Raw genomic sequence first — 18,068 nt, forward strand, 5'->3', positions numbered from 1 at the left:
CTCCCTACTTTGTACAGATGTAGAAGATCCCTCTGCAGAAGGAATGAAATATTCCTGTTATTGAAATTAGAAAGGGAACTTCACTGTGAAAACAAAACAAAACAATTCAACAAGAAAGTAATAAAAATATGGAAAGATTGAGGGGCATCCTAACTGTCTGTTAGTGTATTGGAGAAAAGTATAAGAAAAGCCACACAGAGGAGAAAGAGACATTGGAGCACTGACATTATGTAAGAGATCTTACATTCTCTCTGAAGAGGAAGTAATTGGGCTATCTGAGGAATAAACAGATGGTTGTCCTTTAACAAATGATCATTATTGGAGCTGGAAAAGATATTAGAATTTGAAACACACACATTCAAAAACATACACACATATGCACACATGCGCACGCGTGCACACACACACACCAAATTTCTAAACTCCTATACAGTGTGTTTCAAAAGTTTTGGTGTGTGTCAAAGCTGAGCTTAAAAGTGAAAAATGATTACTATGGAAATGTCTCACATGATAACATGGTTAGCCTATATCCGATTGCTTGCTGTTACAGCAATGCTACTCGCAGATCCTGTGGAGGTGTAAGCCCAATTACACCATCACACAGGTGGGTTGCTAGCACAAGTTCTTTGATCTGCTTTTCCAAAGGAAAGCAACTTTAAAGTGGTCAACAACTTACTTTAATTAAACATATATATTATTCACTTAGCCCAGGGGAAAAGAAAATACCCTGAACTTCAGAGACAATACAAACAGAAATTACAAGCAGAAATTACAATCAGAGTAATAAAGACCAACAGACAGGGCTTCTGTCTGACCATAGCAATACATGCATAGTCACCAGAAAGAGAAGCACCAACACCTCTGTTTTCAAAGTCGGAGGGCTCCCTAATGGCTCTCCAGAGTCTCATATAGCCAAATCACAGGAAACTTCTTCCCATGAGTGAGCTCCAAAACAAAATGCTAACCTCAAAGTATATATACCCTTTTTAGAGCCAAAGGGAATCACAACCCTCATGACCCAGTGCCTAATTAGAAATTAGCTAAAGGTGTGGGCCTTCCTACAAACAAGCCTCCCCTAATCAAGCTTCCCGTAATGGGCTCCATGTTAGGCTTATTAACAGGTGAGGAATATCTTCAAATTGTAGTAACATTATACTTGGGATCTCAGGGAGGGTGGAGTTGAGGGAGAAAGTGAGGGATGGAATTTGAAACTCAAATCTTAAAAAAAAAATTAAAGATTTTTTTTGCATGTAATTGGGGAAAAATAAAATGTTTTCAAAAACTGCACAAAACTTTTGAGACATACCATAATTTGAATTTACTAATCTAGAAACTTTAGTTTCCAAGATGATTTGCATTTCTATGCTTTTTGATCCCAAAGTAAGAGAACAATCAGATCTGTCTGAATGGACACCCTTCTCCAGCCCACCTCCTTACTCCCTCCCTCCCAATTCCCTCCAAACACACCCGCCTCAAATTACATCAAATCTAGAATAGAGATAGACAATGGCAAGTGATTGATAACAATCTGTCAAGTCGTGGGAGCAATATCTATTGGGTGAGAGAGGTCAGAAAATATACTCTCCAGCTTAGGAGAAAGGAGACTAGTGAACTGTTTCTGTGTGTGTTTGTGTTTGTGTGTGTGTGTGTTTATGTAGATACGCATGCGGGTGAGTATGGCAAACGCCAAAATTATAAATTAAACTAAGTCTGAAATCATCTCTATTCTGACCTGTGATTATCATATCACTTGTAGACAAATTAATAGTCTTCATAGACAATATTTAATATATCCATAGAAACAAAACCAATTTTTTTTCTAAGGTACCAAATCCCACTAACAATTCTTTTTGATTAATTTTAAACTCCAAAGGATCACCAGTGAGCAGCTAGGAGAAAAAAAAGTTTTCTGTGTTTGAAAGAAGGGTGAAGTGAGGGCCAATTTGTGTCACAAAGAGGAAGACAGGCATCCTTGCAGAGTGTAGAGGGCTCCTCTCTGTGTGGTCTCCTACATCTTTGGTGCTGATGGCATATATTCGTATCGACTGTTCTGGATGAGTGGGTCAAAATGGTAGACTTTTGATATCAGTGGTTTTCAGGGGGTGATGGCTATGGAGCTCAAACTGAAGGTAAGTGAAATAATGGCTGACATTAAGGTTGACACTTTATAATTTCTATTACTTATTTTGTCTATTATCATGTTCATAACAATTCTGTGATGTTGACATTAAAGGAAGCCAAAGACTGGAAGCCTAAATAGAGAAAATGTGCACAGTCAACCTGTCTTTCTCTTGATGCTCTGGAACATGGGGAAGAGGGACAACCTGATGTTGGAATAGGTATCTTCCAGCCATGTGAATGGGCAAAGAAGGGATAGTACCTTATGCCCAATAGTTGATTAAGGAACAATATGTTTTCATTTTGAGTGACCCCCAATGAGTCCCACTGATAGAATTGAGGAGATATCTTTTCTTTCATGGAGCATGAAACCTTTTAAAACAAGAGCTGACTACTTTTTAGGAAGGGCCAGGCCATTTATATTGTTTGTGCTGAAGTTACTCAATTTGTGCCTTCAAGACCATCTATTTTACATTTCATGATTGCCTCTCTGTCTTTTTTCTTTAAGAATATATCTACTATTTATATGCCTGAAAATAAGATCTGGTCTTTTTTTCTAAGCTTTATGGCATTATTGTAAATACTAGGTTCTAATACACATTTTGAGGGAGTTAGGTGGCACACTGGATACAGTTCAGGCCTGGAGTCAGGAAGACTCTCTTCATGAGTTTATGACACCTTGGACACCTGGAAAAGTAACTTATGCTTATTTTTATTGGTTCTTCACCTGTAAAATGAGCTAGAAAAGGAAATGGCAAACTACTCCAGTATCTTTGACAAGAACACTCAAAAGAGGGTCACGAACAGTCACATGTGACTAAAGCAACTGAACCACAAACAATCATTTTGAATTTGTCATGGAATTTGGTAAAGTTGTTTGCCTAGGCCTAATTCCTGCAAGACTGATTTCTAGTTTTCCCAGGCTGTTTTTTTGAAAGATAAGGAGGTCTTTGCCAATTCATATATGTTGCATTTAGTTTAATACTGGGTCATTGTATTCCATTGTTTCTAGTTCTCAGGATTGAACAATCTCATTTATCTATTTTTATATTTTAAGCCAATATTTTACATATAGTTTACATTTGGAAATAACAGCCCTCCCTTAACTCTTCTTTTTGTTTCATCATTTTCCCTGATTTTCTGTATCTTTTGGTTTTCCAAATGAGTTTTCTTTTTTATATAGCTGGCAACTACAATTTGCAAAGTGCTTTTGCACTTATTATCTCTCATCTCCAAAACAACCTTTTGAAGTAGATGCAACTATCATTTCCCTCTTAAAGAGAAAGAAATTCAGGCTGGGAAAATAGATGTCATTTACTGAGGCTGACGCATCTAATAAGTATCTAACAAAGGCTTCAGGGCTTCTTGATTGCAAGTGTAGCACTGCCAACAATTGGATTCTGTAAAATATTCCTTCAAGGGTTTTAATTGTACATTGCTTTAAAATAGGAAATCAAACTGAATAGTATTAATCACTTACTATATTGGAATGGGCCAGCCAGGAGCACTGAATATTTATTTCTCTGGCTACTTAGATTTTTTGTTTTCATCAAGGAGCATTTTGTAATTGAATCTATATTAACATTGGGTGATCTTTCATAGTTTGCTTTCAAAATAGTCGATGAATTTTGAAATGACTTTGAATGACATTTCTCTGTTTTATCATTGCCTCTTGCAATTTGTTATTAGTATATGGAAATGCTATTTTTAATGGTTTATTATTTTGTAACCTTCAAATTTGCTAATACTATTGTCTCAATTAGTATCATTGCTGATTCCTTAGAATTTTCTTTTTATTCATACCATTAACAAATGGGGATGGTTTTATGTTTTCTTTACCTCTGTTTTCACCTACAATGTCTTTCTCTTGTCTTATCACTGCTGTTAACATATGCAAAACTATATAAAATACTCATAGGGAGAAGAGACATGTTTGTTTTGTTCTTATTTTCCTGGAAAAGCTTACCATGCATCTCTATTACATATGATACTTATTCTTGGTTTTAGACACTGTGTGATATGTAAAAAAGGGACACTAAACACCTAAGTATACACAAGTCATATAATATATATGTTGATAGACATAAGTCGTACTTCTAGGTGTTTGTGACAGAAATTACTGTTGTGCTTTGTTAAAGGAATATGAATTTATTGAAATAATTATGTTTTTAATGTTTTTGTTTTAAGTATGATGCATTGTGTTGATTATTTCCCTAACATTGAACCATCCTAGAATTTTCATTATAAGACTAAATTGGTCATAATATTTTATTTCTTGAATGACTTGGTGTTGTCTCAAGTGGTTTCATTTATATTGTTTTTTAAAATTGCTATTTATCAATGATATTGGACTCTAGTTCTTCTTCTTTGCTTTGTCCTTCCCTTTAACAAATAGGATTACATTTGGCTCATAAATGAAGTAGGCTAGAGTGCTTTTTTATCACTTGTGGAAAAAATTGTTTACTATTCGTACCATTTTTTATTTCATAGAGTTCTTCTATGAAGCTACCATGAATAGTAATTCTTGCCCCATTCCTGCTCCCTTGCAGTTCCTTATTGAATAGCTCTATTTCCTTTCTGACATTGAATTATTTAAGATTTCCAATTAGTCTTCCATTAGTTTGAATATTTTACATTTTAAGACATTCTTATATTTATTTTGTGATTTCAGTTTTGTTAGCCTGTAACTAGGTATAGGACATTCAGATTTTTTAAAAATTATTTTTCTGCCTCATGATATCACATTGTTTATTTGCTTTTATGCTTGGTGTTTGCCCTTATATCCTCTTCTTTGTAATAAGTGTGACTAGAAGCTTGTCAGTTTTGTAATTCTTGGTGTGTGAGATGTTTAAACAATTTCCACAGTCTTTTTGGTTTCAATTTTACCAATTTCTCCTTGAAATTGCATTAGTCTCTCTTTGGTGCTTTTTTGTTGCTTTTCTTATTAAAACACAGTTTTAGTTCATTAAATCTCCTTTCCTATTTTGTTAATTTATATTGATAGACATACACATATACAAGATATGTATATCTTCATTTATGTTCTAATACATGAAAACCTAAATTAACAAAACAGAAAAAGGAGATGATGAAGGAACTAGAATCAAATATGCAGTATATGTGTCTATGTGTGCAAACCAGTATGTGCACATATCTGAATATATGCAAATATATGTATAAGTAAGTATTATATATAAGCAAAATTAATAAATACATTGATAGACTTCAAAAATAGGTACAATGAAACACAGGTGTGGATATCTTCCCTCTACAAGGGAATGGGCCATTAATGTCTTCTCATATCTCTTCTTTCTAGTTATAGTTGTTATTGGTAATTTTGTAGCATTTACTTTTGAGCTCTTTTTCTTTCTATTTACCCTATTTTAGTCATCTATTGTCATTTATATTCCTTGGCTATGCTTACAGCATTCTGTGTCATTTCATGGAAGTCTTTTCATGCATCTCTTCAATCATTACATTCACCATTTCTTGCAGCATGGCAATATTTAATTACATTTATTTACTAAAATTTGTTTATTCTTCAGTCAATGAGTATCAAGTTTGAGAGGTGATATGGGCATATTTCTGCCAGTATAGAAGCAACAAATAGAATAAATTATGATTTATAAATTATAAATAAATAAATTATAGAAGACTAGTGCCAGAATAGAGATAATAGAGGAGGCAATCTACTAGAAAAGAGTAGATAGAAAAGGATCTTTTGACAGAAGGAGCTCAGAGTAGGTGTAACAACAATTTGGCTTGCTGCTACTGTGGCTGTGTAAGTCCAACAACATCAGCACACAGAAGAGCTGCCAGCACAGATTCTTTGATCTGCTTTTCTAAGGAAAGCAACCTTAAGGGGTTAACAATCTCACTTTAATCAAACATACATATATAGTTCACTTAGTTCAGAGGGAAAAGCCAGCAGCCTGAACTTCAGAGCAAATACCAATAGGAATTACAAACACAAAATATCAACAGATCAAATAACATAAACCAATAGACAGACTTCTAGCTTTCTGCCAAACATCTCAGTACATAGTTACCAGAGAAGCACCAACATCTGAGTTTTCAAGCCAGGGGGTCTCTTAACAATGGCTGCCCAGAGTCTCATTTAGTCAAATCACATGACCCTTTTCCAGTGAGTGAGAGCCCCAAACAAAATGCTAACCTCTGAGTTTATATACTCTGTTCAAGGTCAAAGGCTATCACAACCATGGGAATCCAAACCATATGCAGGTTCTTCAGGCATCACAACCATGCAACTCAAACCTAGGTGAACTAGGCTCTATTATTCTTTAAGCAGGACATCAAAGACTCCCCGATTTAATCAAAGAAACAAAGTCACTTGATTACCTCAGTGCTCTGTTTCAACAATCCTGCTGCTGTGTGGGGTGTAAAATCAACAGCAACCAGCTCACATAACACTGCAAAAGCCCAGGATCTTTTGATCTGCTTTACTAAGGAAAGCAATGTTAAGGGGTTAACAAGCTTACTTTAAATCAGCAGAGAAGTACCATTCACTTAGTTCAGGGGAAAAAGACAGCACCCTGAACTTCAAGGCAAATACAAACAAATTACAAAAATATACAGACAGGCCAAATACAATTCAGACTCACCAACATCTAAGTTCAGCTCAGGAGCACATAACAAAGGCTGGCCCAGATTTACACTTGCCACCACTGCTGTGGGTCAGAGCTCTGGAAAAAGAGAAAGCCAACCCCTATTTTATACCTTTTTCAGGGTCAAAGGTGAGTCACACATGTGACTCACCCATACAACCTAAAGTCATCAAAAAGCATCTGATGTCACAAACATATCACTCAAACCCGTGTAAACTAGGCTTTCCCTTGAGGCAAGGAGGTTATCAAGGACTACTAATTTGATCAAGGAAATAAAGGCCAAAGTCTTCAAGGGCACTTGGTTGAACTAAGTGCTAAGAGCCCATTTTGATTGCCAACACCAACAAACACAACAACACAAACAAAAGGCAAAACAGTAAATATGTCCCACCTTAATTACCAACACAGTAGGTTGTTTTATAACTTCACATTTTATTGTCCCCAACATGTCCAAAGTTGACTGACCCATGGTCAGGAATCACCCTGATGAGTGCCTATATATTTTAGCCTTAGAGAAAGAACTTGGATGGAAAGAGGCTTTTCTGGGAGAACTATAACTTTCTTTTAATGTTGGGGATACAATAGGGACTTTAGGGTAGACCCCTTAGAGGCATAGTAATTGGTGTTGAGATCCAGGAACTTCACATTACTAAGTATGTTGCTGGAAACTCTTCATATGTACGGTATAACACAATATTTCTCAATGATAAATGTCTTCTATTTGTTTCAAAGTTCTAACATTAATTTTTCTAACATGATCTTTTCCCATTCAAATTCCATCATCTAATACGTGAGATGTCCCTTTAAGGAAAATGTCTACCTAAAATTTCATGCATCAGGTATCTGCCTCTTTATTCAAGTCATTGATAAAATTATTAAATAGTACAATTTAAAGTAGAAATTCCTAAGATTTAACATTTCGATTCAGTTTAAAAGGACTACTCTTTTTCACCAGCATTTGATCATTTTTTGAACACTTCCTAACTTTTATTTATAGGTAAGAACTCTCTTTTGCCCATAAAGATATCAGAGGATTCACTGTCAAATACATTGCCAAGACCTTGATAAATCTTGTCCACAGTATGTCCTACATTCTGTCACTCTCAGGAAATAGTTAAAAAATAAGGAAAATAACATGACTTCAACATGTGCTGACATATGTTTAATTTTATTACTCATCATTTTGTTTTCCTTCCCATGTTCCCATTCCTCTGCTCACTCCCAAAAGGAAGGAAAAGTTTTAGTCAAGTGACCATGTCCAAAAGAGTGAGTCTCATTCTTCATATTAATTTTTCACCTTCTTGTCACGAAGTGAGAATCACTGATCATAATCAGCACAACATATCTTTTTACCCAGTTTCTTTTTTTATCTTTCTTTCTTATCTTTCATTCACCAGAGATTATTTATGGTCTTCAAAATTCTGATCTTATTTTTGATCAGAGAGGAAATAGAATGAGAATTTCCATTAAAATAAATACAGAAAGCAAGAAATGTTTGAGCGTCTACAAAACCTTATACAGGAACAATGTAACCATGAAAAAATTCTTTACAGAAATGAAGGCAAGTTGAATAATGTGAAAAAAAAGTTATTGCTTATAGGTACATTGAGTAAGCATGATAAATGTGGCATAGCTATGTAAAATAATAGATTTATTCAGTCAGTTACTAATCCATGATTGAAAGACCCACAATCCCTGCCATCACCCTGAGTACATCTTATCTTGGACTCATCTTAAAACATGATTTTCTTTCTTTGACTGATGTCCACAGCCAGAGTTTACTCTTGAAAATATATAGTTCAGGTGCAGGTTTTGTAGACACAGCTAAAATTTGTTGCTTCCTCCCATTCAGACCTTACAGGTCCTAAATTTATATTAGATGTAGAATGTCCTTTATTCCATCACATAGAAAATGAAGAATCCAATACTTGTAAGATATAAAGGACTCCTAGGTACCCATACATAAATACAGAAAATGTACACAACAGTTAAATGTATCAGTCCTTAGTACACTGCCTAGTACATAGTGCATACTTAAAAAATGTTTATTCCTTGATTGCTTGAGACAAACTAGGTAGTAGAGGATAAGATGGGTTCAGCATTGGTTAGATATCTATAATCACATAGTAGTTTTTAAAAGTTCAGTATAACATGACATCAAACCTACAGAAGAGTACCCAGAAGATCTGTACTAGTTGACAATTTCTAATCAATGATTTAAATAAATCTTAGATGTTTCATCTTATTTGAAGATATCACAAATATAGGGGTGATCACTTGCAAACTCTATTACAGATTTCAGACATAACAATACTGTGGCAGCCTAGAGCTTTGGGCAAAACCAAACTAATATAATATCCTATTGGGATAAGTTATAAGTCCATTACTTAGGTACAAATAACAAAGTCAACTTCACAAGTATAATATAGGGGGGTACCAATTTTACTGAAGAAGTTCTGAGGCCTTTAGTGGAGTACTTAATCATGTCAGCTGTGTATGATGTAACATCTAAAAGACATAAGTGCTATATTAAGATGAACTTAACATCAAGGAATTGGGTAGTGAGGTTCCCACTCTATTCTGCCATCATTAGAACCCATTGGACTTATTGTGCTCAGTTTTGTCTGACACGGTTATAAAGAATATCGATAAGTGAGAGAAATGATTATTTCTCTCCTATATTGATAGACACTCATTGAATTAGGACTAAGATTTTTGCCCTTCCTTTTCCTCATTTAGAAATGAGCACCTGTAGGTTATTCAGTTAGCCTTTGAAGGGCAGGGTTGATAAAAAGATGAAATCTTTGGCATCCTGCTGGGAAAACTCAAATCTGTTCAAAAGGTAAAAATATTTTAGTGTAAGTTAATTGTTGGATTCTGCCCCATCGCATTTTACTTAAACAGTTCTGGGTAAAAGTGGATTCTTTCTTTGGTCTAGATTACCCTAAAAAGGTTGATTTAGGTATTGAGAAGGCTCTTCAACCAAGACTAATGGATCAGAATCATGTCCTTGACTCACTTCTTAAAGAGGCCTATTCATTGAATGGGTGTTACTTCACTCTGAGTAGGTGAAAAGGCCTTAGTCTAAAAGGGCCAGGGTCTCCCATTGCATCGTGGGACACATCCAGTCATCCTGATGAATATATCTGGTCACTGGATCCAGATGATTCTGGAGGAGAAAGTGAGACTGTTGACCTTGCGCAGACCTCCTTCACTCAAATCAAAGTGAACTGCAAGTAATGTCATCACTTTTGCTGACGCCATGGTCCTCTTTGAAAATGGACAAATAAAACAACTCGCATACCCTCAGCATAATGAGCTCTCTCTTTGCTTGTTAACCAAGCAAAGTTGATTTTCACCCTCAGTTACACCCCTTTTTCCAAAGGATTCATAAGTATTTAGCCTCCACAGGTTAAGGCTATTTGGCCACTGAGAGGAACAAACGAGCCTATTTTATTGACTACTTGCAACTGTACTTAATAAAAATTGATTACAATTTTCCCAGAAACTCTGTCTCTCAGACATTTTACTTGTCACATAAGCTGGAGAGTGTCTAGAAGAGACCCAACAGAGGGGCAGAGGGCCCTGGGAATGTGTTGTGAGATTACAAGATTCAGTTGAAGAAGGCAGGGAGGATGTTTAGCCTCGATGATAGAAGATGGAGGTTAACAGGGGCTGGTTGGGGTGGAGAAGCTGTCTTGAGTTATTTGGATGATTGCAAAGTGGAAGAGGAATTTTGTCCCTTCAGTTTTTTCCCAGAGGGCAAGACAAAGAGCAAAGTGCAGAAGTAGGAGAAAAAGGCAAGTTTGCTAGCAATTTCTTAAAATTAGAACTGTCCCAGAGTGTGAAGGGCTTCCCTGAGAAGGGCTAGATAACCTTCCTCAGAGTAGACAGAGGTTCTATGGCACTTTGTGGGATATGTTAGGGGTTGAACCACTGGTCTCAAAGGTTGTTTCCAAGTCTCTACTTCTCTGATCCTGGGATTTTGGCTAGGGATATACTCACAAAAAAAATTCACCTGGAGGAGAGAATTCTGGGAAGATGGCAGAGTAGGTCAGAAAATTCCAAGCTCTCAAGATTTTCCCCAACAAAAGAGCACCTTAGAGGGAACAAAGTGCTGGTAATAATAAATAAGAATAGGGGCACCACAGAGGTCTTTTTGGGACAATTTGAGATCAGAAAAAAAATCCCAGGACAAAGTTTGGTCCCTGTGAAGAGTAAACACCTCCAGAGTAGGGTCTGGTTTAGCAACAAATGGCAAGCCCTGGGGTTAGTTGATTTGAAAGGCTGCCTTAGCCCCAGCCATTGGAACTCACCCCCCACCTCCGAATAGTGAGGTAAGTAGGGCATCTGAGCCAGGATAGATGGAGGGAAACTTGGCTGACAAGGAATGCCAGACTCAGCTGTGCTGCAAAGACCAGCAGAATCCAGATGAGTGGAGGATAAATGGGGCAGAAAGCCCCTGGCTGTGGGCACTTAAAGGAAGTTGGATGTTTAGCTTTGTTTCCAGGCTAGAGGGGAGAACTGAAGATCTAGGGCAAGAGGCATCATCCACCATACCCCACAGCTAGAGGTGATTACAAAATTAAGCTATGACCACTAAAAATGCACAGGAAAAGGAGAAAGAATCCAACCATAGAAAACTATTACGGGAATAAAAAAGACCAGGTTTCATCTTCAGAGGAGGATATTGAAGTAAACAAACCCACAAAGAGTAATGCCAAATGGTCACCTGATCAAAAAGAATTAATAAATGTTCTTAAAAAAGACTTCAAAAATCAAATGACAGAAAAGGAGGAAAAACTAAAAGAAAAAGAATAATCCAAGAAAAACAACAAGGTTATGAAAGGAAAGTTAACCAATTAGAAGAGGAAATACAGAGCCTTAAAGAAGAAAATGATACCTTGAAAATTAGAATTGGGCAAGCTGAAGCCAGCAAAATTATAAGAGGAAGAGATAATTAAACAAAATATGAATAATGAAAAAAATAGAAGAGAAAGTGATATATCTTATAAGAAAAAAGATCACAAATTTGAGGAATAGATCAAAAAGAGAAAACATAATAATAATCAGCCTAACTGAAAATTATGATAAATAAGAATCTTGAAAAGTAATACAAGAAACAATTCAATAAAATTATCCTGAAGCATTAGAACAAGGGGGTAAAATAAGAACAGAAAAAAATCCTTCAATCAACACTCAAAAGAGATCCTATGAGAAAAACTCATAAGAATATCATAGTCAAATTCTGAAATCCCCAGCTCAAGGATAAATATCAAAAACAACAAAATAGAACAATTTAAATATGATGGTGCCAAAATTAGAATCACGCAAGACCTATTAGCAAAGACATTTAAGGATTGCAGGTCTTGGAACACTACACATTGAAGAGCAAAACAAACAACAACAACAACAAAAAAAACTGGGGCTCAGGCCAAAAATATCATACCCAGTAAAGTTAAGAATACTCCTGCATGAAAAAAGGACATTTGATCAACTTTCAAACTTTCAAGTCTTTGTTAAAAAAATAGAAAAATACTCTGAACTTAATAGAAGATTTGACACATTGTAGTAACAATGCTGCTTGCCGTGGCTGTGTAAGACCAATAACACCAGTACATAGCAGGGCTGCTAGCATAGTTCTTTGATCTGCTTTTCTAAAAAAAGTAACTTTAAAGGGTTTACAATCGCACTATAATTAAACATACATGTCATTCACTTAGTTCAGGGGAAAAAATCAGCATCCTGAACTTCAGAGAAAACACAAGCAGAAAATAAAAGCAGAAATTATATAAACAGAACAAAATAACATAAATCAACAGACCGGCTTCTAGCTGTCTGACCAAGACACTGTATACATAGTTATCAGAGAGAGAAGCACCAACATTTGGGTTTTTCAAAGCTGGGAGGGCTCCTTAATGGCTACCCAGAGTCTTGTCTTTTCAAATCATGTGACACTCTTCTAGTGAGTGAGCGCCAAGGAAAGTGCTAACCTTAGAGAATGTATGTGTGAGTGTGTATACATATATACATACACACACACACACACACACACACACACACACACACACACACACTTCTACACTTCTTCAGAATTAGAGGATGTCACAACCATGTGACTCAAACCCATTTAACCTAGGCCTTCCTGTGACTTAAGCAGGTCATCAGAGACTCTTGAATCAATCAAAGACTTGACTGAAATAAAGGCAATACTCAAAGGCACTTAATTGTCTTAGTACTGTGAAGCACTTCAAAACAAAAGACAACAAAAAGTACCACTTTACTACTTGATTCAAACAAAGGCATGCCTCAAAAGCACTTGATTGCCTTAATACTGAGAAGCACTCCAAAACAAAAGGCAAGAAAATGTTCCACTTTACTTTCCATTACACAACAAGAGGCAAGGAAAATATAAGATACATACCAAAGACTGATTATGATGGATTCAATAAGGATAGATCATTTGCTTTTTATGTATGTAAAATGTAGACTATGGGTCTCCGATTCTTATTAACAATTGCATAGCTCATAAGAAAGTTTGGAGAAAGCCTGAGTATGATATGAATTTTAACAAGTAAAACTGTTTAGGAACACCTAAAAAGAGTAATTATTTTATACAAATGGGGTACAAGAGGAAGACTTGACACAGAGGAATTAGATGGGAGAGGAGGGCTAGTGGTTCTGGTAACCTAATTTCATTGGGAAGGGGTGTAAGAGGGAACAATATATAAATATTTAGAAGAGTATAAAAGTCCAAAATCAGAAGAAATAAAATGTAGGGCATTGGGAGGGAGAGAGGACAAGGAGGGATCTGTAGAGGGGATGGTGAGGGAATAGGTAAAAGAGGGGTGTAAAAGGGTGTTTAGATTTATGGAAGTGGGAGGATAGAGGAGTGATCCTTGGAGAGGGGTAAGCAAGTAATAGGAGGGCAAGGTGATGGGTAGAAGTAAAGTAGAGGAGGCAGGAGGGACAGGAAACAAGAGATATACATGTACATTAAAAACAAAGATAAGTAGTAGAATTTGTTTGGGAATGCATATGTCCATATGTTTATGTATATATGCGGATGTACATATCTATAGTTATAGGGAGACATATCCAAACTTAATTGTACCTTTTGAGGGTTGGGGGGAGGGAGAAAAAGAACAAAGTAAAAAATTGCACAGCAGAGAACGAAAGAAAATTTACAAAGAATAAAAGATGGACAGTTCTGAAAACACATTGTATCATTTATACAGGCTTTCTTGAAATGAAAATCCATTGTTATCTATTTTGAATCTTCTCAGGTAATGCTATGCACATGACATGCTTTTTCCCCTTTTCTTAAGTTCCAATATTTAAGTTTATGATATGTTTTTTTTTTGTTTCTGTTCTTTAATCTGTAGTTGTGTTCTGGACTTTGAGTCTAAAATAATAAAAAAAAAATTCACCTGGAGGAATTAAAAGTGGTATTTGCTTACATCATTGACCTGGGCATGGAGCAGAGTGAAAGGAAGATTAATGTTATTGTGACCAAGTTCATCCATGAGACTGTTACAAAGTTTATAGTGAAATCCCTATCTCACAAGAAATCCAAGGCTATCTTCTATGCTTGGCACTTGTGAATGTGCCAGAAAGATGTCATAAAGGATGGGGAGAATGGAGTTTGAAGGAATGTGATCAGATTTAAAGACATTCTAAGATTCCAGCCTGGAAATGGATTTATCCTTCACTGCATCACTGAGAATTGTATTCTCAATTACTGTGAATAACCTCAGTGCGTGGTTGTCTTGGACACAGTGGCCAGTGCAGAAAACATTTTAGTTGAGAAATTAAAATAAAAGAAAATAATCTATATTGCTTGAAATAAATTTGATCCTCAATCTTAGAGACTGAGATCTCACTAGCAATAGAATGAGGGCTTTGAAATTCTTATTCTCCAATATTCTTTACACTGCTAAAGTTCCTTGCTTCTCCTTAGTTTAAGTTTTGGAGTCAGAGGGAGACAGCTTGTTGATCTCTCAACAAATGCAGCAGAACCTAGTGATCCAGGTGTTACTGCTGAGGAGAATAAAGGGGCTGACTGTTGGGAACCACAAAGAAAGAAAAGCAGAAACATTAAGTACTACAAGACTGGCTACTTTTGTAAAGGTCATATAAATCATAAACGTGGAACTAATTAAATTAAAGATGACAAAGGTGCTGGCCAGTAGCAGGATAGTTTTTGTGGCTCGGACTTCTGGGGAGCTCCTGTGGGACAGATCAGTGACTTGAATGTTTTGGATTCGCTGGTGGTGCCTGTAGAGGACAAATGTCATGTAACCACTGTTAATGGCTGTAAGAACCACAAAGACACTATCATAAACAAATTTCCAAATAAGGAATATTAAAGTCTTGATTAGATAGAGGTCTAAAGCATTAAAACCAATATGCCAGCTCTCTTTACCATGTGTTGTGTTGCTTGAACCAGTACCATATACAGGCACAACTATATCCATCACCAGATTACAAATCCAGCAGAATAAACAGCCGGGTAAGACACATTTTGGAACTCTTGCTTTGAGCTCTGGTCTCATGTGATTACTTGGACTGATGGTGATGGCCTGGAAGACACTCAAGAGGCAGGAACTGCAGAGGGAAATGCCTTTGGTCACTCTCTGCAGGTAAGAGATGGTTTTACTAGCAGTGTAATCCACAAAATGTTTTAACTTCCAAACTTCAATTATTTTTGGGATTCCTCTGAAAAGAAGGAAAATTATATTGGCAAAGAGTAGATGGATGAGCATCAGAATTATAGGTTTTATCTTTTGACCTATGCTGAACCTAAAACTGAATAGGAATATGAGGAAAGAGTTCCCTAGAATCCCAATAACAATTTGATTGAGATAGAGAATTCTAAGGACTTCATAAAGAAAAGTCATTCTTTAGATGCCTTGGGCAGGGGAATTTCCATCAGATCCAAAGTAACCTGGAAGAAACAAGGACATTGTGACAGTTAATGACTCAAAGTTTCACAATGGAATTCTGTACTACCCTCTATGCAGAAGAGTAAGGGAGAGGGATCACAAATAAGTGTTTGTGGCACACTGATCCATCAAGAGTATTTATTAATCACTTGCTCTGTGAAATTTTAATACCTCATGTTTAGGTACTATTTAACTGGCCAGACCCAGTACTTATGTTCATTTTCACATAAGACTTTGGAGCCCATGCAGATGTTCCAAAATAGGCTCTGGTTTGCCAAACAGGTCAAAAAGAGACAGACTTTTGTTTTACTGTTGAGTTAGAGCTAGCAGATATTCAAAAACACTGACTAGACAAATCAAGAACTTTGTTCTTCCTGCCTGGTTCATTACAGAGATAGTTATGTTTGTAGCTATGAATGAGAAAAGACCAAAGGCCTTCTCCAGGAATGGCCAATTTGGATACTGCCTGTCATTTAAAAGTATCAGTCCCATTTGTGTGTGTGTATGTGTGTGTGTGTGTGTGTTGAGAGGTGGCACAGCGGGTCGGCAGATGTCACCCTGTTATCTTTCCTTTCCTCCCTATGCTCTCTGTCCAGTTTCCGTTGTTATTCCAGACTGACAATGTCTTAAGATTTCCCTGTGAGTCCTTGACTTGGAGCCCACTTATTTTGCCCAGAAAATGCCCAAGTTATTCCTTGAGAAGAAGTTAGGTCCTGCCCCTGCCATATACTGATTAGGTAGCACTAGAGAAAGCTAACTGTTCTGGCCTCCAGTAAAATGCCTGATTATAACTTGTAGAAAAGTTATTGATCTGCATTGGTGGATAGAGTTTCCTTACACTGACTTCCCAACATCTATGATATCCACAAATATGGTGTAAAAGTTTATTTTGATTCAAAATGACTAAGCACTTTGAAATCTGTTTAAGATGTTTAGGGACAATGGATTATCAAAGTATCAAAATACAAAGCAAGTTGAAAACTTAAAAAAAATCTTAAAATACAATTATCTCCAGTTTTGTTGGATATAGGTGTCAGGCTAAAAAACACACACATAGAAAAATGGAGATCTCTGTCTACTAGGAATTATTAATTCTGTTAGCAGGGAGGCTGGATTTTACAGTACACAGTACAGTAGGCATCTATACCTAAACTTTGGAAATAATGGCCGTAAATATTTCTTTTCATCCCCATTAAATATTGCTATGTAATAAGTACCTGCATGCTTTTGACTTGATTGATTAATCAATGGAAGCTCTTCACCACCTTGGAAGCTCTGAAACAGAGTGATCTATTTAGTTTAGCTTAAAAATCAAGGATTCTTGACCTGACAAATACAGGTTCCTGAAAGGGGCTGTGCGTAGATTTTCTGGGGATATATAAAGATTTATGGGGAAAAACACTTCATTTGAATTTAATTACATTCTTTACTAATCCCATATATTTGATATTATACATTTACAGAAATCATTTGAGAGTAGGTCCACAACCCAAAAAAGTTTAGAACTCCTTTTATAAATACTGGTGCATAAGCTTATGCTCCTGACAGGTCAAAAGCAGCTTTGATTTTGCAATATGACTTTAGGCCAAAGTTCCAGAGAGATCAAAGAAAGAGAAAAATATCCTATACATCTCAAAATAGTTTGGCACTTATTTTTGTGATCTCAAGAAAAAGATAAACAAACTTGCTAGGTTATGCTCTATTTATATAGTCTTAGTTTCTCTCCTAATCCACTATATTGTATTACTAACTTAATATTGGATATTTCCAAGTGAACATTCCATAGATATTTCAAGATCTGTCTAAAACAGAACTCTATATCTTTTCCCACTAAACCCCCCATCTCCTGAAGTGTCCTATTAATATTCAGAGTAATGCCATTTTCCTAGTCATCCAGAATCATAAAATTGTTATCAGTCCTTGACTCCTTTGTAGAACTCACTGCACATATGCATTTTGTGGCTAAACTATGTTATTTTGGACTTGGCATCTCTCATATATATCCCCTCTTCTTTACTCACATAGCCATTAAGTTGATATAGTTCCTCATAACCTCTTCTCTGGATTATTTCAATAGCCTACTGGTTACTTTCTTGGCCTTATGTCTCTCCCCACTGCTATCCACATTCCATTCATCTGCTAAAGTGATATTCCTGAAACCTAGCTGTAACAATGTCACACTGTATCCACTATTCACTAAACTCTAACGGTTCCCTATTACTTCTAGGATCAGATATAAAATGCTTTTTTCTTTTTTTTTTTTTTTTGGAGAGGGGAAGGCAAGACAATTGGGGTTAAGTGACTTGCCCAAGGTCACACAGCTAGTAAGTGTGTCAAGTGTCTGAGGCCAAATTTGAACTCAGGTCCTCCTGACTCCAGG

At 36.2% G+C, this 18,068-nt stretch overlaps 1 protein-coding gene across 1 annotated transcript; it reads right to left on the reverse strand.

Moving 5' to 3' along the window:
* Positions 1–14,743: 14,743 nt before the first annotated feature.
* LOC118854988 (vomeronasal type-1 receptor 4-like) lies at positions 14,744–15,643 on the reverse strand. Its single transcript, XM_036765143.1, has one exon. The coding sequence runs from the start codon at positions 15,641–15,643 to the stop codon at positions 14,744–14,746; it is 900 nt and encodes a 299-aa protein (XP_036621038.1).
* Positions 15,644–18,068: the final 2,425 nt, after the last annotated feature.

Source organism: Trichosurus vulpecula, chromosome 6 (genome assembly GCF_011100635.1).
Source record: "Trichosurus vulpecula isolate mTriVul1 chromosome 6, mTriVul1.pri, whole genome shotgun sequence".
Taxonomy (NCBI): Eukaryota; Metazoa; Chordata; class Mammalia; order Diprotodontia; family Phalangeridae; genus Trichosurus; species Trichosurus vulpecula.

Bases quoted from the DNA above. Each gene is read 5' to 3' on its own strand.
- LOC118854988 (XM_036765143.1), bottom strand. From the start codon at position 15,643: ATGACTTTTCTTTATGAAGTCCTTAGAATTCTCTATCTCAATCAAATT.